At 42.2% G+C, this 23,078-nt stretch overlaps 1 protein-coding gene and 2 non-coding genes across 3 annotated transcripts; all 3 read left to right on the top strand.

The window, feature by feature from the left end:
* Positions 1 to 179: 179 nt before the first annotated feature.
* On the top strand, positions 180 to 2,436 carry COX7C (cytochrome c oxidase subunit 7C). The gene is made up of 3 exons (XM_071455106.1): positions 180 to 350; positions 1,290 to 1,435; positions 2,348 to 2,436. Exons 1-2 carry the CDS (start codon positions 276 to 278, stop codon positions 1,404 to 1,406), a joined length of 192 nt encoding a protein of 63 aa, XP_071311207.1. The 5' UTR covers positions 180 to 275; the 3' UTR covers positions 1,407 to 1,435; positions 2,348 to 2,436.
* Positions 500 to 562, top strand: LOC139604141 (small nucleolar RNA Z39). The gene has a single exon (XR_011683899.1). It is a non-coding gene; the product is annotated as a small nucleolar RNA Z39 (small nucleolar RNA).
* On the top strand, positions 1,723 to 1,783 carry LOC139604142 (small nucleolar RNA Z39). The gene has a single exon (XR_011683900.1). It is a non-coding gene; the product is annotated as a small nucleolar RNA Z39 (small nucleolar RNA).
* Positions 2,437 to 23,078: the final 20,642 nt, after the last annotated feature.

Genomic DNA, 23,078 nt, shown 5'->3' with positions numbered 1-23,078 from the left:
AGTTCACCCTCAGCCCCGCTCCCGCCATTTCCCGCCGCCCCCTCAGCCGCCACAAAATGTCGGCGGGGCCGAGCGGGACTCCCGGGAGCGCGCGCGGGGCTCGACCAATCGCAGGGCGCCGTTTGGCGCCACGTGACGGCCAGGAACTACAACTCCCGTCATGCTCACGCTGCTCCCTTCCTCCTTCCCGCTTCCGGTTCCGGCTCCCATTAGCCGCGCCACCCTGAGGAAGGTCGCGCAGGGCGGACGAGTGGCCGCTGTCTCCTGTTCCTATCATGCTGTCCGCCGGTGTCCGCCGCTTCGCCACCTCCGCCATCCGCCGCAGCCATGTTGAGGAGGGACCCGGGAAGGTGGGCAGCAGCGTCCTGGCCCTCTGAAGGTTGCGGGGTGGGGGTTGGTGGCTGCCCTGCGCCTGGCTGTGGTGTGTGGGCTTTGGGGTGCGCAGGCACAGCAGCGCGGTTCGTGTGGGGGTGGAACCCCAGCGCCTTTCTCTGCGGTGGTACAGATGATGAGCATTGCGGTATGAGGGGTAACAATGATACTGTAAACGCTTTCTGATGTACCTGGCCGGTTTTCTCAAGCGTTCGGTCTGAAGGATTAATTTTATATGCATAACTGATACGAGGAAGTTTTTCACGGTGACGATAATGAAATACCAGAACACTCGGGGGGCTGTAGGTGTGTATCCTCAGAACTTTTATAATTGACCGTATGAGAGCTGCAGCAAACTGGCCTCACCTTGGGCAGGACGGGGAGAAGAGAGCACGAAGTGACCTCCAGAGGTCACGTGCAGGCTGTAATCATAGAGTGTTTGGGTGGAAAGGGCCCTTAAAGATCATTTTATTCCACCCCCTGCCATGGCAGGGACCTCTCCCACCATCCCAGCTGCTCCCAGCCGCAGTGTCCAGCCTGGTCTGGGGCACTGCCAGGGATCCAGGGGCAGCCCCAGCTGCTCTGGGCACCCTGTGCCAGGAGCTCAGCACCCTCGCAGGGAAGAATTTCTTTCTAGTACCCACCTGAACTCTCTCCTCTTTCACTTAGAATCTGTTCTGTCTTGTGCTGTCACTGTAATTCTTTATGAAGAATCCATCTCCAACTTTCCTGTAGGTACTCTCTAGAGACAGGAATGTTATTATCCTAAATACTGTGCTTCTTTCCTTGAGAAATCATGAAAATGCTCTTAAACTGCCTATTTGTTTTGTTCTGAGATTGTTACCCACTTCTAAATGGGTTAGAAAGGAATTAATGCTTGGTGTGCAAAGGCTAAAACTCTCTTTTTTTCCCTCCAGAACCTCCCATTCTCTGTGGACAACAAGTGGAGGCTGCTGGCGATGATGTGTGTGTTCTTTGGGAGTGGATTTGGTGCCCCTTTCTTCATAGTCAGACACCAGCTCCTGAAGAAATGAAGGGATCAAGCTGCAGCTGCACCAGCTGGGTAACTGCTTTGGTTGGATTTCGTAGCACAGCGGAATTCAGGGAGCCTGTCCTGCTCGGAATTTCACAGTTCTCAGCCTTTTGCAGCCCGGGTGCTGCAGTGCTGGGGCCTGCAGTTGCATTGCAGTAGCTGAGACAGCGAGCAGGTGGAAGTTTGGTGTCCCAGAGCTGCTGCACTCGGTGGTTTGTGACCTTTGCCTCCCCAGGGGCCACTCCTCTTTGCCTGCAGCTCCTGGCTGCTTCCTCCCCTGAGGGGGTGAGGAGGTGCAGCTGGTGAGGGAGGCGCTGGCACGTGTGGTGTGACACCGCAGGATGAGGAGCTGTGATGCTGTAAACACTTTCTGATGTGCCAGATAAAGCTCTCGGGAGGGAAAAAAAATCACATTTTCTCGAGCCTGTGTCAAAACAGTCTCACCATTTACATCATTCACAGGTTACTGTGTGATTAAGGTAAAGTCATTAGCAGGAATTAATTGGTGCTTGCTGATGAGCCTAGCAAAGAAAGCATCAGACTGTGCAGCCATGGCACTTCAGTTTGTCTTAAGGTGATTCCATTTTGGAAATAACCTGGTATTGTCTGAAATCTGAGAAACTGAATATTTTTCAGGAGCTTCAGTGACCCAGGTAGTTGTTGAAAGGAAATAACAGTCCTCATTGGAATCTCATAATTGGAACAAATTGAGTAATTCCTTTGCCAGTTTGATGTTTATTCCCCGCTCAGCTGAGGAGAAAACAAAAATTAGATTTGTATTGAAGTTGGGCATTTAGAACTGTGGGGTATCATGCAAGCTGAGGCCTCTGATGCAAAACCAGACAGTGGAAGAAGCAAAGTCCTCAAATAAATCAAAAGTTCAAATTAAAACATATGTTTATTACAGGGCTCTTAAGTTTCTTCCATTTCTTTTTCTTGCAGAGTTGAAGTCTTGTGCACAGCATCGTTCAATGGGGATATGATAGCTGCAACCCATGCTGGATGTCTCTAAATAAAATCTTAAACCCCAAGGCCTTGGCCTGTGTGTTTTGTGAAACTCCTGAAGTGCTTTTGACACCTGGTGTGTACTGAGAGCCCCTTCTAATTTCAGTGTATTGCCATTAAATTAAACACTTAATTGTCATACTGTATTAGAACAGACTGGGGAAAATCACATTTCTGAACAGGGATGGGCTGAACTTCTTTTACTGCTTGGAATAATGACCTGGGACAGTTTATAGCAGTGGGTATCCTGTCACCATAATCCATGCTGCAGAAATTTTAACTTTTCTGTGGCTTTCCTTCCAGGCTCAGCAGTTCTGAAGAGCTGCTGTTCCCTGATCTCTGTAGCATCAGCTCTGAGCAGGGACTTGGCCTCTGCCCTAAAGGTTTCGTGAGGCTCCAGGCTCAGGGGGTGACGTGGGCAAAAAGAAAAAATATTGGTAATATTCCATAGTTACCAAATCTGAACCTGCTGTGGATTTCCAGGTGTTCGGAAGGAACTGATGGCTTTCTGTTGGTACTTTCCAGTTGTGATCCTTTCTGGTTTGCTTTCCCCCCCCACTCAAACACCCTCCTGCTGCAGCACAGTGCATTCAATGTGGTTTGAAGCATCAGAATCTGCAAAGTGAACAGTTCACAAAGTTTTGAAATCTTTTCTTGCCATTCTAACCTGTGTGGATGCCAGTTTCTCATCGAACTCCCTCAGCAGAAGTATGTGGGAGTTGTAACACAGTGCTTGCAGCAGAACAGGTCCTGGGTGCCACATTTCTTCCTTCCAGGGTGAGTCTAAAGTGCTGATGACTGTTCCCCCTTACTCTAGAATCCCTGATTGTTAGATTTCATAATTCCATTTATCTAAAATACCTACTTTCGTTTTTAAGGCCATCTTCTAAAACTTATTTCTAGCTCCACTTCTCTCTCAACAATATCTTACCCTATAACATTTCCAAGTCAACATTTCTTATCTTAAAGTTTACATACAAATACATGCTGTATGAACTTTATATCAGACTTTTAAAATTCTCTACAAATCCATTTCCCACCCCTGATGTGTTTGGAAGGAGCACACATCACGTCTGAAGGTTCACCCTGTGTGAAGCCCATTACTTCACTGTCCTTAAGACAAGGTCCCCTTTCTGAATTCCACCCCCTTTTCTTGTAACCTTCTAAAGATACTTTTGAGCACAGGGTGATTAAACTTGGAGCAATTATTTTTGGATGAAATGTTAGATACTTGAGAAGTGTTCTCAAACTGTAATCACCTCACAGTGTTGTTATCCTGATGGATCACACTCAGGGGCAGGAAGGTCCTGGGGGCTCCCAGTTATGAGATGCCTCTAAATCCTGAACTGTTTCCAAGCCTGCCACCAGCTTGGGTAAGGAAATCACTGATGTGGAGCACAGTACCCTGTAACCTTTCCTCTGCTGATTTTTACATCATATCCATGGCTGAGGGGATGGAGGAGCTGAGCCTCCTCTGTGCTGCCACCCCCAAATAATCCCAGTTTTTGTGTGCCAGCACAAGTCATGCAAAAATGAAACAGCATCAGCCCTGCTTCCTGTGAGGGCTGACTAAACACACCACGTTAGTCTTAAACTTTGATAAACCTGTGCTTGTCATGTGATACTACTTTCATTTTTAAAGAAAACGTGGTACAGTTTTGTAGCCTTCACTAATGCAGTCAGTTCATTCAAGGTTCCTTGAGTGTAGGAAGTTGTTAATTTGTGTTTTTGATAAAACACCTGCACGCTGTGAGTTAGAAAATGAGGACTCGTGTTCTCCACTCATGGCAAACTCTGTTTCTCCTGCTGTAATTAGTCCCTTTAGAACTGGGCTGTTCCCCTATATGAGGTGCTCAGGCAGTTTTCAGCAGTTTTTGAGCCCCAACAATTACCAAGTCCGTAAGTTCCCTGCCTGACTTAGGTAATTGGTTCCCTTAGGATCCCAGAAGTTTTCACTCCTGCAGCAGAAATGTGTTAATAGATCTGTGCTGCTCTTTCTGTTAATGCAGAATGGGGCAGTCTGCATCCTACCCAAGGGCATTTTTTACTCCTAGATTATCTGTGATTTCATCACTGCTCAGTAAAGCAGAGTCTGAAATGCGTTGTTTTGGTTGCCTGGGTGGAAAATAGAGGTTGTCATTGAGAGAGGTGTGGCTCCTGTCATTAATAGCAGGTGTTTGACTGTGTTTCAATTTCACAGAGGCCCAACTCCACATGGCATTTTTTTCTTTGCTCTTATGAGAAGATCACTGCATTCAGCCAACACTTCCTCAACCATACTTATTTGTTTATTAATTTAACTACCCATTTTTTTCCATTTACTCCCCAAATTTACCTTGGTCCTCATCCTTTGTAGTTTACCCATTTCATGGTTTATTGTTTTAAGCTCTCCTAGTCCATTGTTTCTTTATTGACTGCTGAAGAGATGAGCCAGAGAAACTCAGATTTTCTTTTTCCTCACCTCATTTTCTCATTTTGCAACGACTTTTCTAAACACATTCCCACCACAGATCCTAGCATGGAAATACCCAGCTCTGAGTGATTCTAGAAACAGATGTGTCATTATAAATATATATTAATTAACTGATATTTAATGGTATTAAGAGGGATGGATGAGATTCATTAAAGCCCACCAGGTGCAGAATTAAGTTGTGCAAAAACATAACAGTGTGTCCCATCACACTCAGATATACGATAGTCTGTGTACCCAATGAAATATTTATTTTAAAATAGCCTTTTGGGTTCCCTTTAGGGCACCTTGACTTGGTAGAAGATAAATCAGTTGAGAATAGGAAAAAAGCAATATGTAAGTGGTGCTCCTCTGGCATTAAAATTGTATGAAGGAAACAAGGCAGTGGTTACAGGACCTCTGGGAAATAACACATCTGTCTGAATGATTGTATTTTTTTGCTTGCCAGATGCCAATTTTAAGGAAAATCATTAATGATCCCTGATGTTTTTTCCAACTTCCCTGTTATAATTTTCACCTTCATGTTTTCTGTTCTGGCACAAACTCAAAACCTCTCTGTTTTGCTTCCAGAGAGCTTCGTAGCTTACCATTTTAATTATGTCAGGTATAGTCTTCAAGCAGTTTCTGAATTAAATCTGAGCAGATGTGAATTAGATGTCCTTATGCTTCAATATTTTGAATGTTTTCAGTTTGTGGATCTTCTTTTCTTACTCTGGAACACTCCTTATTCCAGAGGGACAAGTCTGGAAGGCCTTCAGTTCAATTACATTGAATGGGGTATTTTGATTTGGTGAAAATGAACACATTATTTTTCAAATAAAATTATTCTAGAATTTCTGTTCAGCAATTAATTTGACATTGTATCCTTTTCATATCCACTCTTCACAAAGCAACGAGAATTTGATTTTTCTTTTTTTTTTTCCTCCCCAGAGAACAGAAATTTCAATTCTTGTTCAGTTGTGCTTTGAAGCATCTGGTATTAATCCATGTTGGAAATAAGATACTGGCTTGGATGAGCCCCACTTGTGAATTATTGTGGGCAACCCTTGCATAATTGATCTAAGTACAACAAAAGCCTGGACTAAGTTTTTTCTTCCTTTAAATTGTGACCCCTTTACAGAGGTGTTGCCCTGTACAGCAGGTGAGAGTGTGAGTTACTTATGAAAATTGCTTTTTCTGCTAATTAAATAGTAGGGGAAAAATTCAAAATATTTTCTAATATAAGTTACCAGTCACTCTTTTCTTGTTTCTTTCTAGCCTGAGATTTTTTTTCTGTCTGAACATGAAACAATTTAGAGCTTTATAAACAAGTAGGGCTGGAGGATGAAAATATGAAAGTAGAACTTAGTATTGCATGGGCTAGCACATTCAAACTATTTTTATCCTTCAAAGGTAAAGATCATTTATACATTGCAATTCATACTATGGTTGAATTTTCAGTGCAGGAACATCAATGGGTTTGGGTTTTATTTTAATTAAATAGAATTAGTAAGTAGAAAGAAGGGAAGGGAAGGAAAGGGAAAAAAATATTGGTGCCTCCATGAAAAAGAAAGTAGTTGTTCTCAATTCCATGATCAAGAAAATAAAGTTATATAAAGGTCAAACAATACACCCAATAGGGGATATCAGAGCTGGGACACGATATCCAGTGCTGTAAAAATATTCCTGCACGTCCCCACCTCAGTGGAGTACATCAAACAGATATGAGAACCTTCTTGTAATCGTAATTTTAATGTGTGAAAATACACATTAGGATAGAAATAGGGCAAAACAGTCTCTGGGCTGCTTAATTGGAAGTTGGGAATGTGTATCAGAGGAGCAGAATAACACAGTGATTTCTTGGTAAAAGTGTCGTAATTACATCTTAAATTGTGACAAAAAACAAAGTTGAGAAATGAGGAGGAATGGTGCAAGTTTAGGGTATATGTTACTGGAAAAAAAACACTTTGGAGTAGCCCAGAGTGGCTTATGGCAGGTCAAGAGGGACAGACAATGACTGTGAGACCCTCTGTGGTGCAATTAATCACTGCTTCAATTAAAACATGACCATGGGCTCTGCCCCTGCCCTCTCCATGGGTTTTCCAGAGGCAGCTCCTTCTGCAAACAGCCCAGCTCCTGCTTGCCCTGCTTGCAAACAGGGAAGATAAATGTTAGTTGCTCTCTGGGATGATATGCTCAATAAGTTTGACTTGAATTTAAATGAGTTTAAAATAATAGTATTTGCTGGAATTAATGTGATCCACTGTTCCATTTTCTCCTTTGGTATTCCATGAATAACATTAAGTTCTTTTCTGTGGTCGCACCACCTTTTTCCATTAGCTATGTAGAGCGTGCAGCTCTTTGAAAAATGTCACTGTATAAATAGTGTTGCTGAGAACCTGACTAAGGCACAGCCAGCAACAAAATGTGGAAATGTACCTTGCTGGTGAAAAAAAAAAAAAATTAAAAAAAGTTTAAAAATCATGTATGTGAAAATGTGTATAAATGTATATAAAAATTCTGACAAGTGATGGAAGGACGGAGATGAGAGGGAAGAGTGTGGTCTGAGGTTTTGTTTCTTTTTTGTAAAATTCTGGTTGCAACATTAAAATTCATAACTCTCAAGAGTTCTTTAGATGAAGTTTAACCAAAAACAAAACAAAACAAAACAAAGCACAGCTCTGTAATTCTGGATTAACTGTAGTTTTGTAAAGACAAGAAGATCTCTCCCTCAAGGGAGGAAAAACCAGATAAAAATTAGATATTTAGCTAAATGGAGCTTTGCTGGGAGCCAAAACTATTGCCTGAAACAGTGGCAGAATGGGCTGTTGGGGGAAAAAACACAAACACAAATATACAGGCCATTGCCATGAGTGAGAAATCCTTTCTGCTTGCCTCCATGAGCCATCCAGGTAATTGAGACTGAAAACTGGAGAAGATGTTCCTCCCTGAAGAAGACCCATCTCTCCAAGTCCTTGTTTTCTGACAGCCCAGAGCAGATTTGGGGAACAGCTAATTGGAAACTTATCTGGAAATGTGCACACCCCTGTGCTCCAGCACCATGCCTGTCCCTTCTCTTTCCTGTTTGTTTCTCCTTTGTTTCTCGAGGTGCTGTCCACTGAATGCAATTCTGCAGAGAATTGTTTCCAGCCAAAGAGCAGGAGCTCACTTGTTAAATCAGTGCTGTCCCAACCCACTGCCAGGAGTTGTAAGTGCCTCCTTGCAGCTCATTTGGGAATATTTTAGTGCTGGCTTTATGGAGCTGTGTATGGAAGGGATGGGGTTTTTTTTGGAGGGGTCAGGGGGAAAGCTGGCAACACCTAAGCAAGGTCCTTTATCCTGATATTCTGGGGTGGCAGCACAAATGGGGAGCAATTCTGGAAATACCTGCATAATTTAAATTGTTAGGCACAGCTGAAGTTCCCCTGCCCACTACATAATCCAAAAGCAGCGTGTGGGCACCTGACAGCCTACCTGCAGTACAGATGAAGGTGTGACTTCAAAGTTACCTAAATTTTATTTAATTCTCTGTTTGACGCTGCTTTGAAGTTAAAGCAACACAGCAGCAGTTCAATTGGAACTTACCTCTGAAATCAAACTATGTGAAACAATTTGCCAGCTACTCTAATCCTGAGTAGGTCAGCAAAACCTAAGCGAGTAAGACTTTAGATAAGTCTAAGTTAAGTTTATTCAAGTTATTTTTCCCGCTATGCAGACAACCCCAAGACTGGGAAATGCAAAGCCCAGAAAGACAAGCAGAGCATCAGCACCAGGAAAGGACCAAGGACAAGGACAGGGCTCAGACCCCCATGTTTTTATGTTTTATGTCTCTCTTACAGAGAGCCCATAAAATTGATAGTCTGCCTAATTTCACACCTGAGAAGACTGGACTACCAGCACTTGCTCAAAAGCATGTTTAAATACAACTGTATGTAATTATTATTTTTTATTTACTAGAACACTAACTTAGGCTCATTCTTGTTGGATTATGTTCTTTTCTGACTTCGAGATGGGGTAACTGAGAGGTGTTTTAAAAAATTTTATTCCATTTTCAGTCTCATGAGAAGGGTATAGATGAGACAATATAGATGTTATAATTCACACTATTACAATTATAAGTCAACTATTTCTTAGAATACACTATAAGGATTTCTTGGCCTATCAGCTTTTGCCACACTAGACTGCAAATGCTTTAAGGCTAATCATCTAAAATTACCCCTTGTGGGTCTTAATATAATTCATCTTTCATAGTTCTATTTCTCCAAAGTATCTAGTCTTTTTTGTAAGGTCATCCTTTGAAACTTGTTTCTATTTCCATTTTTCTTTCAACAATGTCAGTCCTATTCCATGGCATTTCTAAATTAACATTTCTTATCTCAAAGTTTACATACAGATATAATACTATGTGACCAGTCTGTCAAGTTTTGAGAATTTTCTACAAATCCATTTCCCACAGTTCTCTCCCAGTAAAATCCCACAGCCACCCCTCCTACGCCACAAACAACCCCTGAAAAGTGGAATAGCAGCTCGGACTGTGTGGATTAAAGCAACACCCCTGGGAAGCCACCACAGATCACCTGAAACTGAGCCTGGGCCTCTCATTTTCTGCACAACAGCTCACCTGGATGGCAGGTGACCACACACACCTCTCCTTTCTCCAGCTAAATTTGGATACCACTCCAGCAGCCATGCGAGCACCCTTCAAATCAGGTCATGCAGGAGAGGAAATAACCACAGGTTCTGCTTTTGAGAATGGCATTATTGCCAGAGACACGCTCTAAAAGATGTTTCCTGAAATTGCAGGAGAGGAAAAACACAGTATGTAATCAGGGACTGAAAACGGTCGTTTATTAAAAGCCCCTAGCAATTTTCGCGTGAGATTGCTAAATGAAACCTTTGTTCTCCCTTAGGAATCAATGACCTTTGAAAAATTAGTGACCAAACAGAAACAGAAGACAATTCAAGGTAAGTCTATTGACAAAAGAGGAAAAAGAATCAAGAGTCTCCAAACTGTCTCGCTGAAGGTGAAATAGTGGAGGGTGCTGCTGGGTGAGAGGTACTAAGTAAAGGTTGAAATGTCTCACATCTGCCACAAATCACAGTTAAGAAAATCTGCCCACCAAAGGGTGTTTGGCCACCTGCCAGGTGCACAAAATTAGGGAGGAAAACCTAAATTTCCCCAGGTGCTTCTCCTCACTAGTTTGAGTTGTGCCAGGTGGGGTAAGAGGTTCAGGGTTTTTAAACCCCAATCACATACATAAGAGGGAGAACAGGTTTTGGTAGCTGTGTGCCAAAAAAAAAAAAAAAGGATATTTTTTCATTCTCCTGAAGAAACATAAATCAGGATTCCCATCTACACTTTAAAGGCTGCATTGCCTGCTACTGAATTTAGCCTTCTATAATTGCAGAAGGGTTTTAAAAATAAAGCATCAGCCATGGATCTCCCTATTCTGGTTCTGTTTTTTCTGCAGCATTTATGACCCCAGGCATGCAGTTCTGAGTATCCACACTCAAATGATTCAGACAGAACATTTTTTTTGGAAAAGTATTCCAACCCAGAATTTTGTAAACACCAGATCAGTGTCAGATTTTGGGAAGTCATACTCCCAAAACGTAGAAATCTCTAAACTAAAATTAATTTAGGAAAAAACAGCCCATACACTAAAGAAATATACGTTGTTGTTTACCCTTCATCCCAAACACTGTCCTTCTCAAAAATTTGCATTATGTCACTAGCCACTCTGTAAAACTAGAGTTTCTCAATTTCTAGCTATTAATACCCTGTGAATCTTCAACACCGGTTCTATGAGTGCTGATACCTATTAATTAAATTAAACTAATTTAAATTAGTTAAATACCTATTTGACAATCCCATTCAGCTGCTAATACTTAAAAATTTTTCAGTCTTTTTGTAAAATGCAGAAGTAATTCAGAAGGCAATGCACCATCTGGCCTCATAATATCTCTGTTAGTTTTCCAGGTTATCAAAGATTCAGTGCTCCCTCCCTCTCCTTCATAATCTTCTCCATGTTTTCTCTCACAGTCAGTTTCTTCTTATCATAAAAAGATTGTAAGTTTAGAAAGCATTCAAAACCCCAAAAAGAGCCAAAGCTCTATGGTACTGTAAGGGCTGTAAAACAGATGTGGTTTTAAGGCAGGAAGGATGGCACTGCTGATGTGACACAAAGCAGACATTTACAACAGGACTTCAGGTTTTCCTTACTGAGTCTTTACAGACCCTGTAAATATATTTCCATTACTTAGAATACAGATATATTCTTTAAAAAAAATTGAGAAGTCCTAGCAAAAGGTTCTGTGGGGTTTGTTTTGACAGGGAAGCCATAAAATAGCAGTTGGATATAGTCAAAGTCTATCCAATTAAGAAACTCTTTTGAATATCAAATTAACTGAAAAACTTACGTAGATATGGTAAAAAAAAAACCAAAACTGTGGGGAAAAAATGTCAGCTTTTTGTCCCAGCATTTTATTTAGCTTTATGTGATGCATCTTTTACTAGTTATTGGTTTACATCCATTTTTTATGATTATGTATGATGGTGTACAGGTAAAAAATAATAAATATGTAAATGCTTGGAGTTCCTCTCTGTTCAAGTGGAAAATAATATTTGTTACCTGGGAATGAATATGCACAGAATAGAGAAATTAAAATTATTTCTAAAACTTTGCCATTACATTTCCTTGTATTCTGTACTTTTTAGCTGTAAAACCTAATTCCTATAACTTCAGTCTTTGCACAGAATTATTATTTATGTAGTGCTGCAATGTCTGAATAAATATTGTCTAATTCTTCATTTATTTGCTCAGTTCAAGTGGTCTCACACAAATGTCCAAAGGACTGTAATCATTCCCTTACCTCATTTTCTCAACAAGGCAGTGTTTTCACAGTGCTCTCTTGCTATAATAGGTATTATAGTGGAAGAAAATTGAAATGCTTGCTCAAACATTTGCCAAAAAATTAGAAATTCTGGACTGCCACCAAGCAAATGAAAAGAATTCCCAGTCAGACATCCATCAGCTACTCCCCATCCATTCAGAGAGCACCCAAGGGAGCAGGATACTCCTTGGTTTGGTGAGCCCTGTAAAATTCAGGAGAACCCAAATTAGATGCCTTTTCACGCAGTTTTGTGCCAATGCTTGATTTCTCCATAGTGCCTGGAAGTAATTTGTTAAATGTCTCATTCTTCCATGAGGTACTGCTGGTGCCTAAAACATCACCCATCAGAAGGGAATGACCTTTCCACAAAGGAAAAAAAAAAATTTAAAAAACCCCGCTTATGCCTTTTTAAATGCTGATAAACTTAGGTGGCACCAACAACCCCATCAAGATTTATTGAGCAATACCCTCCAGTATATAAGCACCATCAGGTAGCTTTGCATTCTCTGATGAATAAACAATTGAAGTCGTAATTGTTTGTGCATTCCTGAAAATGTCAACAAAATCAAACATCTGTCATGCCAGATAAGGAAACACGGCTCGTTTAATACACTTAGTGCTCTGCTCAGCCTTGAAAAGGTCACTCCAGTTTCAGCAAGCAGGGTGTAATTTATTGGCTCCCAGTAAATGGCCATGTAGTGACAGCAGAGCTGTGGCCGTGTTTGGTTACCCTTCAAACGAGGTATTTGATTAAGATGGCACATCACATTTAGCACAATCTGTTTAATGTTGCTTTTGGATGCGCTCTCACCCTCTCAATTACAACCAACTGCGAGGCGAAACCATTTTCACCAAAGCAACACTCGCAGCCCCCAGCCCCAGCCCACCACAATAAAGCCAGGAGGACGGCCTTGAAATCCACCCATGTGAGACAACAAACAGCACACAAAGGCAGCATTCACTCCTCTGCCATCTTCAGTGGCAACAAACAAAACCCACACACGGCTCCACTGCAGACTCGAGCCATCTCCAGCACACAGGTGGTGCCTGTCTACCAAGAAGGGCTGGACATCTGGAGGTAAAGAAAATATATATATATTTATATGACAGGTATCTGAGGAACATCTGGAGGTTAAAAAAATTAGCTAGGAAATGGTTTTTCTGACTCTGCTCTGGCTTCCTGGATCCTGAATCCCTTCACAAATAACCCATGGCAAAGTGCTGCTTGCTCTCCCTGCTAGGTGCACTGTGGGGACAGCCCAGGGATGCCTCATTTTGCACAGACCTTTCTTTAGCTGAAAACTGATCTCTTGGAACCACTCTCAATGAGCTCCATTATTCTCCTGTTGGACTGTGCTCCAAAGATTTGCTAATGTCAGTGAGAGGGAGATAATTTGGGGTGAATATGGACGCAGTGTGGCACAGGGGGATCCTGACTCCTTCAACAACACATTGCCTTGAAGAACTGTCAGTTTTTTGCCTGATGGCTGTTATAACCTAAGAGTGCAGTGCATTCAGTGTCATTTGGCCCTAAAACCCCTGAAAAAGTGTTAATTATTGGTGCTGATGAGTTGGTTCTGCCCCTCTTTAAGCTGAGAGGTCTAATCCTGCAGGATACCATGGTGTGGGGGATCCAAATAAGCAGTGTGTTTCTCAGGACTGGCTGGCAGGCCTGAGCTAGCACAGATGCACAAATGTGTTGATCACATCACTGGACAGCTGGTGGGAGCTGGCCCAGCTCTCTTCCCTCTGTTCTTCTCCCAGGCATTTGACTCCTGAGCCAATTCTGTGAACTGGCTCCAGGAATTTATTTATAATCCATGGAGGTGATTTGGGGTGGGAAGACAATGCTCTCAGAAGGTTTGTGCTTTTAGGGAAAGGTGAATTTGAGGTGCTTTGACTGTCTAAATTATGTATGACCTTAAACAAAAGAGGAGGAAAGGTATGGACTCTTCTTCCTTTCCTTTACTTTTTGTACACAGGAGAGTCACAAGGCCAAGTGAGGATTATGCTACCCAACAGGATTACAAAATGCTTTATGAAGTGTCAGTTTGTTTCATGCCTGCCAGTGATGGAAAATGGGGATTACAGCCCTCTTTGCAAAGGCTGATCACTGCTCCCCTGAGCAGGGACAAGAGGGCCTGTGCATCCAGATCAATCCTAAAGGACTCCTGTGGGAAAATAAGATTGGATTTTGGCTGTCTGAGTAACCAGGCTTTACAATGGATTGTTACTAGGCTCTCCCACAGCCTATTTTCAGAGTTTGAGTTGGCCTGACCCTTTCTACTTACAAATACATGTCATGTAAGGACATCAGAATTCACTCCTGAGGCATCACATGGCATCTCTGTGAGGGAGTGGGTCACCCATGCTCAGGATCAGCTGTCATGATTTATGTGAGACATGGTTTAACAACAGCCAGAAAGTCACCCCCACCCTGCCCTGGTGGGATCAGGGAGAGAAGTCAAGGGCAAAAGCGATAAACCCGTGGGCTGAGATGAAGACAGTTCAGCATGTAAAGGAAAAGCCACGCACACAGCAGAGCAAAACAAAGAATTCATTCCTCATTTCCCGCAGGCAGGAAGGTGTTCAGCCATCCCAGGACAGCAGGGCTCTGTCACACGTCGTGGTGACTTTGGATAACCAAGACTCCAAATGTCCCCCACCGCCTCCTTGTCCCCACAGCTCTACATGCAGAGCATGATGCTGCAGGGTCCTGGGTGTTGTCCCTTGGGTTGATTTGGGTCACTGTCCTGGCTGTGCCCTCTCCCAAATCCTTGTGCACTCCCAGCCTGAGCCCTGGTGGGGTGGAGGGAGGAAAAGGAATGGTTTTGTGCCGGGTCAGCAAGAACAAAAACATCCCTGTGTTGCCAACACTCCACCACAGACCCAAAACAGCTGCTGTGAATAAAATTCACCTTGCCAAAGCCAAAAGCAATCCATTCTCCCCTCCTCTCCCATGCCCAGGCCACACACTCTCCAATACACCCTCATTAACCACCACCCCTCTTTCCATCCTTTAATGTGGCACAGAGACACTGTTCCCTTAGTCCATGGAACCACTTTTGTAAAATGTCCTTGAAATGTCTAAAATGTCCACAAAATTCTCACTGAATCCATTTATTCCATGGCTTTGGGGTCCATCTGAGGAACAGCAGTGTTGGTGTGGAACAGCCTCTGTCCTCCTGTCCCAAAATCTGGGTGGCTCAAAAGCTCAGACTCTGAATTCAGTGCTTAACCAAAAATCTCAGCTCTGGTCCTGCCAGCAACCTCCTGCTAAGCAGGAACCAAACAGCATTTCCCATCATGGGGTAGGGGCACCCAAAACAAACAGAGGGAAATAATCATCTTGCAGATTGCATAATCCCACTGTGGAACACATTGCTGCAAAATGTGTGAAGGAGTGAGGAAAGGATCAGACAAATCCAAAGAGCCCAGGCACGTCAGTGTGAAACCAACAGGAGGCTCCACAGAAAATGTGAATTCTGGGCTGTGAAGCAGAAAGAAAGGGGGAGATGTCCAAAAACAGAACCTATATGTAATGCTGTATTTAGTACCTCTCCAAAATTCTGTTGTTTTCTATGTCTTGTGTTGGTGAGTCTGCTGTTGGCTGCCCTCAGAGACAGCACGGGTGTGACAGTGTCCACAGGGGTCCCAGGAGGAATCTGACTCCATGTTTCAGAAGGCTTGATTCATTATTTTATTTTATATATTACATTAAAACTATACTAAAAGAATAGAAGAAAGGATTTCATCAGAAGGCCAGCTAAGAATAGAAAAAGAAAGAATGACAACAAAAGCTTGTGTCTCGGACAGAGAGTCTGGGCTGTGATTGGCCATTAATTACAAACAACCACACGAGACCAATCCCAGATGCACCTGTTGCATTCCACAGCAGCAGATAACCATTGTCTACATTTTGTTCCTGAGGCCTCTCAGCTTCTCAGGAGAAAAAAATCCTAAGGAAAGGATTTTTCGGAAAATATCATGGCTACATTTCACCCTTTTAATTTTAATTAAATTAAAAAGAAAAAAGTGTTTGTAATTTTGTCTGCTGGGCCCATGCAGAGGAAAGAACAAACACTTGACAGGTTATCTGTTGCCAGTCAAAACCTCAATCAAATGCTGATGTGGAATGATCAGGGAAATTCTTCACCTGTAGAACAAATTCTATCATATCACTAAAACAATCTTACAATATAAGAAAATGCAAAAAACAATGCAAAGAAAGTTCATTGCTTCAAGTCCAAACAGCTGAGTTTCAGGAGAAAGTCCATGCACTGAAGATGTTCCTCTTTGACATCTCTGAAAGTCCCTTTTGGTCCTGAAACAGGCTTGCAGAATCCTGAAACAACAAATTGCTAACGAAAAATCCATCAATAGTTATCCAAAATCCATTGATAGTTATTAAACAATTTTGAGAAAAATTTCTAGAATGTCTTGGCCACAGCCCTTTATTGAACCACTTGGGCTGAAGCTAATAATTTGGCTTTTCAATGCTTCTGAGCTGCCTGCTAGCTCTTTCAACTCTTTTTACTTAATTTTTTTTCTTTTTTTTTTTTTTTTCTGAAAGAGCAGCAGCAGCAGCAGCAGAGGAGCCACTGTTTACACTTGTTCCTGGGGCCTCTCAGCTTCTCAGGAGAAAAAAATCCCAAGGAAAGGATTTTTCAGAGAATATCGTGGCTACACACTGAGAGAGCCCTTGGTCTGAGGCAGCAAGGACCAGGCTGGAATATTGCCTTGAGCAACCTTTCAGATGCACCTTTAAAAACCTAATTGTGTTTCAGACCTGCCAAGTGTTCGGCTGATCTTGGTCATAAAGATATATTCCTCTTTGGTTTGTATTTTTAATCTTAATTAAGTCCATTTTTCTACACTTGGCCTTATTGCTATTTCATTTACTTAAGCTGTAATGATTAAATCTAATTTACTACTCTGTGAAATCTTAATCCTTCTGAAAAGTAATGGGAAAAGTATACAGGTCAGTTAAGAAACTGATTCACCACATAACCTCCATTTAGTAATTCCATTTATTTCAATAAAACTAGCTGGCACATGAAAGGAAGACTCTACAGTGGCCTTTAGTCTCCAGAAAATCATAGAATTTTTAATACAAGCACTGAAGAGATGTCTTGACCTCCTCCTGAATGTATCATTTTTCATGGGAAAAAATCCAAAACAAACCCAGCTCATAAAATCTCTCTAAAGAAAGCCACCTACAATTTGTGCTTGTTCTTATTTTACAAGTACAACATTATCCTTTTCAAATATACAAAATGTCAGCTTGATAATACAGGGGAAAGGGCTTCCATTTCCACAGTGAACACGATTTCTCTAAAAAACAATAAATGAAAAGCCTATTACTAATGCAGTATTCTCATTTAATCACATTTGTTCATTGCTACCATATTTTAGGTGATATAAAAGGAGGAACAATTATTGCCTTGTTCACTTTGATTTATTTGGCTCAGTGCCTCCTTACCTAGGTAATGTAAAATAAACTGTGCTACATGGGTCATTTATGATGTGATTTAATAAGATGCTTTTTATTTCTAGCCTGTAGGGAAGCATATTATTTTGGAGGCACCTGGCAAAGAAAAAAAAAAAAAAAAAAAGGAAAAAATAACTCTAAACAAAATCAAAACCAAAACACCCAACAACATTACTTTTGTTCATTTTCTATTTCCATTCAGCAGACTCCAGCCTAGAAGTTAATTTAAAGCAGGTTTTTCCATGGTGGTAATATACTAAAACAGGGCTTCAAAACCCACATTAGGAAACGGTGCCTGGATATCAAAATAAGGAAGGTTGTAACTACAAGCTTGACCAGCTCCTAGCTTCCTTTGGGCATTTCCGTGTAAATTAAGACTTGCTCCTTTCCACTGGCTGAAACAGGTTAATGTTTTTTGCTTAGCAGCAAATGCTGTCTACAAACAAAGCTGTATTTATATAACAGGTATATGAGAGACATCTGGAGGTAAAAAAATTAGCTAGGAATTTTTTTTTCCACAGTGAATAACATGAGCAAGTTTACCACACTGAGACTTACCAAAAACTTGCAGGAATTTGGGATCAGTTTCTATGGATTTTAGGGTTTTTTGGTGATTCACTTATAGCCATTCTGTGGGAACAGTGTTAACTCAAAATTCTGCAGATGGCACAAAGTTAAAGGAGCTGAAAGGATTTGAAAATCCTGTGTGGGGATGTTCTATATATTGTAAGTGGAAGAGCTGATGCTGATGACAAAGCACTGCAGCAAAGATCTACCTGTTTCCAGTATAAATTCCCGGGGTTTTGTCACTCAAAATTTTCATTTCAATTTGAAACAACACTGTTTGCCTTAAGGATCTCTCTGGAAAGAGATTCATGAGTGAGAAGAGTTCAAAAAAATTTCAGAAACTCAATAATTGCACCTATTTTTTTCTATTTCTAAAAATTAGTAGCTCTTTACCAGACAGCTTCACAAGGAAATCTTCAGCTGACTCCTTTTTTAGGGGTGGACCTTTTTCTTTATCTCAGCTCTAGTGTTTGTCTGTATTTACCATTGTATCTATGTATCCAGCATTGGATTTTTCATTAAGTTTATACCCCCCTTAATAAAATCCTGTATTTCCTGGTATACAGCCTCCTTCAAAGTTAAAAGCACAAGCAGGAAACCTTTCACTGCAGCCTGAGAAATCCCAACCAACAAAAAGCTCCACCAAGTGCCTGCCTGAAGCCCTAAAATTCAGCATATTTAGTCCCCTGAATTTTAGAAGCTTGGCAGCATGACCATGGGGAAGAAACAGGGAGGCTCAGGAGGTGGTGAAGGGTTCAGTCCCCATGAGACTTTTGGGATGAATTTAAGCAACAACACAAATCTGTGAGAATTGTGAGTCCCCCTGGAAATGTAGATGGGGATGGCAGGAGTACACATCATTTTACCTGTGCTTTATGAGACACCCTTGGATGTCCTGAAATGTAGAACATAAGAACAGGTAGAAATAAGAACAGGTAAGGTGCTGAAAAGTACTGATGGCTTAAAATCACCTGTGATCCCCCTGTAGCTGAAAATCTTGATACAATGAAAATCACCTGTACAGTGGCACAGATTGTTCTGCACAGATGGCCTTCTACAACAGGAAAGAAAAATTGTGCCATTATCCTGAGCAGAAATTGAAATTTCATGTTTACAATGGTGTTCTTGAATGTTTTCATTTTTTTTCAGGTAAAAAATATGCACATCTCAGAGGGATACCAACACGCCTCCAGCTCTCTGGGGTCCCAGCCCAGCAAGGAGCTGGAGCTGCTGCAGCCAGGCCAGAGGAGGCTCCAGCACGGGCAGAGGGATGGAGCAGCTCTGCCGGCAGCCAAGGCTGGCACAGCTGCCATTGCTCACCTGGGCAGGAGAAGCTTTGGCCTGAGCTCAGGGTGGCCTGGCAGGGCCTGAAGGGGCCGCAGCAAAGATGGACACGGACAATTGCCAAGGGCTGCGGGGACAGCAGCCGGGCAATGGCTGCCAGTGCCAGAGGGCAGGGCTGGCTGGGATCTTGGCAATGAGGAATTGTTCCCTGGCAGGGTGGGCAGGCCCTGGCACAGGGTGCCCAGAGCAGCTGGGGCTGCCCCTGCATCCCTGGCACTGCCCAAGGCCAGGCTGGGCACTGGGACACTGCGAGGTGTCCCTGACATGGTGGCACTGGATGGGATTTGAGGTGCCTCCCATCCAAACAGTTTCATTATTCTATGATTCTTAGTATCACCGGCTGGGGGTCTGTGCACAAATCACAAACGGGATGGGGCTGCTGTGGAACGTGCCTTGAGCTGTTTGATTTTCCAGCACCAGTCTCATTACATGGTTATGACAAGGGGAAGATGCCACCAGCTCACATCCCAGGCAGCAGACCAAGAACTTAATGTTACAACTTTATAAGTTTTTTGACCAATCCCACAAAGCAAAAGCACATTGACAGTAGCTCTATCCAACCACTATAAGCACAGGTACCTTTGGTTAAACAATGCCTGCTTATTTCAAATACAATACCTGCTTGTAAGCCTTAAAACACAATGCACAGAGCTCCATTATGAAGCTTCAAACTTCCTAATATCTTGCTGGATAAACTTTTCTGTAGCTTAGGGAGTTATTCTAGACAAGCATTAATACACAGACCACTGTTCTTTTTTTCCTCGCTTTTCTCCTTTTTAAATAATTTTTCTGCTGACCAATCTCATGGCTGCTGCTTATCTCCAATCACAGTTCTACTGCCTCTGGGGCCTGCCTTTTGTAGCTTTCCCAAACCCCTCTGATTTTGTGGATTCCCACACTTAGTATACAGGTAAAGGATTAACTAATCTCCAGTTATAAACTGTTTTCAGCATGAGGCTTTCAAGACAATTTCTGCCTCTGCTGCTGCAGTGATAACATCTGATGCTGTATCTTCTGGCAGTATTTAGGCATGTGAAGTAAAGCACTTACCTAATTGCATATGAGGGTAGTACATTAATACAGCCACATAATCCATAAACATTTCCCTTTCATAAGCTCTTATCGCATTACCACTGATTATTTAGGGGGCAAAAATCATTAGTGTTATGTGGCATCCTTCCCTTTATTATTTTTAGCCTTTAATGAGGTTAAAATATGCCAAGGAGCAGGAATTTAAGGTGGGGAGCAATAAGACTGGAAATTGAGTGATTGGAACCACTTCAAGGATGTGCACAGAGAAGTTGCAGCTCTATTTCACAAGCTGCAGCCTGGATATAGCTGTTCCAGGCATGGGTGGGAGGGAGTGTCACAGTGTGCCAAGAGCTGCATTTGCCAATCCATTTTGCCATTCTGAATGGCTAAGGCAGCACAGTTCACCACTCAAAGAGCTGTCTGGGAAGGACTGAGCCAAAATGGCATTAGTTTAGATGTTTTTTTTGAGCTGTGGAAGCAGAGATGCTGAAGATGATCGCACGACTTGAGAGATTCCATGAAGAAAAATTGTCTCATAGACTCAGCTTGCTCAAAAAGTGTTCATGAAAAATGCCTCTTGATGCAAATCACCAAGAATCACACTGATTCCTCTGTAAGATCATGCTTCATTACTCACTGAAATTAGCAAAATTACTTCTCTTAGCTCCAGAGGCACAATCAATTGAGGAAGTTGTGAATGTGATGAAGCTGCTTCTAAACAGGCAACAAAAGATGATGCTTTGTGGTTTTGTTATAGCAAACCTGACTGCAGTAGAAGACCTAAGGGACCTAAGACAAATGGTTGTAAGAAATTATTTATGGGTAGCTTTTGTGTCATCTCTCTCGTGCCTGCTAACATAGTAGGTTTACTTTAATAAAAACATAGGAAAAATATCTTAGTATCTGGTTTAAAGGTTATTATTGTTCTTTCAGAGAATCTAATCTTATCCTGGGCTCCCTGCTGAGCTATATTAACTAATAAAATTTTCTTTTGTGCCTCTTTAAAGACACTGCCACGCCATGTGCAGTTCAGTGAAAACACTTAATTTTTGGTTTTTAAACTTGGTTTATAGACTTGCCATTAGTCTTGGGCTTCCATAAAGAAAGGGCTTGGTGATAGCAAGGAGCCTGCTTAAATCTTGTAGCAGCAGCACAGACTGCATGGGGAGCACAGCACAACAAAAACAACGTGCTCTGCTCACCCTGATGCCTTGGGATTTTAGCTTTTATTTTTTCATGTATTTGTAATCCTGAAATTCTTTAATGTATCACTCTAAACTCCACATTCCGTGTCAGCTGCTGCTTTCCCATTTTGGGCAAACACAACAATTCCTCTCCAGGCCTGGCAGCCAAGGACACCTCACTGCCCCAGGGCCCAGAAATGGAAACAAAAGTGAGTTGGGTGGGCAAACTTGGGGTAAATGACTTCATTACCTGAAGCTGTAATTGCAAGATTAACCCCCAATATGCAAATGGTCCAAACTTACAGAAGTGTGAAAACCCATGAGTTGCCATCCATTTTTTGGGTGTGGCCCCTGAGGGGGCTTTGTCCGCCCAAAATGTACCTGAAGGCCCTTCAATAAAATTATAACTGCTTTTTATTCCCTTAATTTTGCCTGGCCTCTGTTTTTAGGTTGCCCCAAAAGGCATCAACCCTTGAGCCTTCAGTGTTGTTCATCATGGTGTTGGATGAGAGAACCAGGGGATCTGCCCTGGGCCACAGCAGTGGCCAGGGGAATGTGTCAGCCCTGGGACAGCTATTAGGAAAATGTGCTTTTTGAGAGCAAAAGGAGAAAGGCTGGCAAAGGGCTTGAAGTCTGTAATTTAGATGTCAATATGTGTCAGATATATCACTGTCAAACTTGATCTGTTAGCACTGAGTGTAAAATTTACCCGCAGAAGTTCTCCTCCAGGCAGTCAGTGGCCTGCAGTCAGTGCTGGGAGCAGGTCCAGCCCTTCTGGAATGAGACTCTAAAGTTGCCTGGATTTCTGCCCTCACAAAGCCAGGACCTCTGGGGTTTTCAGTGATGCTCTGCTCTTCTCTCACCTTCACAAAACAAAAGGAAATACAACTTTATCAATGTTTATTTTTATCAATGTTTGATTACTGATGTTGCTGCTTCAGTGGAAGTCCATAAAGGTTAGACTCATCATAACCACTGATTCACACAGATTTCCAGAACAAAACAAAGGTGATACCAAACCAACTGGGGTCCAAAAATTAAACCTGTTCAAACTCTGCAACAATTCCCTCTGCCAAGTTCCTTTGAGGCTGGATGGAGCTAGGATTAATTGGCCACCAGTTGCAGACCTGCTGCCTTAGTTGTGAACAGCTGCCAAGCAAATCCTACATCCTACCTCAGCACAGTCACTGGGCTGTTCTGGGGGATTCCCTCTATTCCCTTACCTCTGCAGTCAAAATCCATGTTGATTCCCCCATGCAGTCACAGTTTCAGTCACAAATCCCTGACAAATTTATTTCAGTTGCCTGTATCAGAAGGAGGTTCTGCAGATGCTGTTGACTGCCCGCTCAGACTGTGGTTACAGAGGATGAACCTTCCTGTCCACTTTACTGAGCACTCACAGTGATCAGAGGGTCAGTCTGTTGTTGCAGAAAGTCAGAGTTTAAAGCAGAAATAAAAAAAGAGACATTAGCACTCCTACTGAAATTAATGTTGCATTCCTGCAAAGGGAAATCTCACAAGCATCTGTCTGCCATTCTCACAACATCCCTCACTCAAAAAGACAAATAAGCTACACCAAATGTCTCATCCTGAAAGAAGCTGCAATGCAGCCCTCCCTCCAAAGTACACGTGGAAAAATTCATAGGTGCACAGACTTATTTACCAATTTTCCATGTGTACAGTCTTTTTATTCCACTGCCTAGGAAT

This window comes from Agelaius tricolor, unplaced genomic scaffold (assembly GCF_023055355.1).
Source record: "Agelaius tricolor isolate 1412-34295 unplaced genomic scaffold, bAgeTri1.0.p SCAF_44, whole genome shotgun sequence".
Taxonomy (NCBI): Eukaryota; Metazoa; Chordata; class Aves; order Passeriformes; family Icteridae; genus Agelaius; species Agelaius tricolor.
This window is presented reverse-complemented; position numbering and strand designations above follow the sequence as displayed.

What these genes read in the sequence shown, in the direction of transcription:
- COX7C (XM_071455106.1), top strand. Translation starts at nt 276, where the DNA reads ATGCTGTCCGCCGGTGTCCGCCGCTTCGCCACCTCCGCCATCCGCCGC. An exon ending in TTGAGGAGGGACCCGGGAAG is followed by an intron (nt 351 to 1,289) that starts GTGGGCAGCAGC and finishes TTTTCCCTCCAG; the next exon opens with AACCTCCCATTCTCTGTGGA.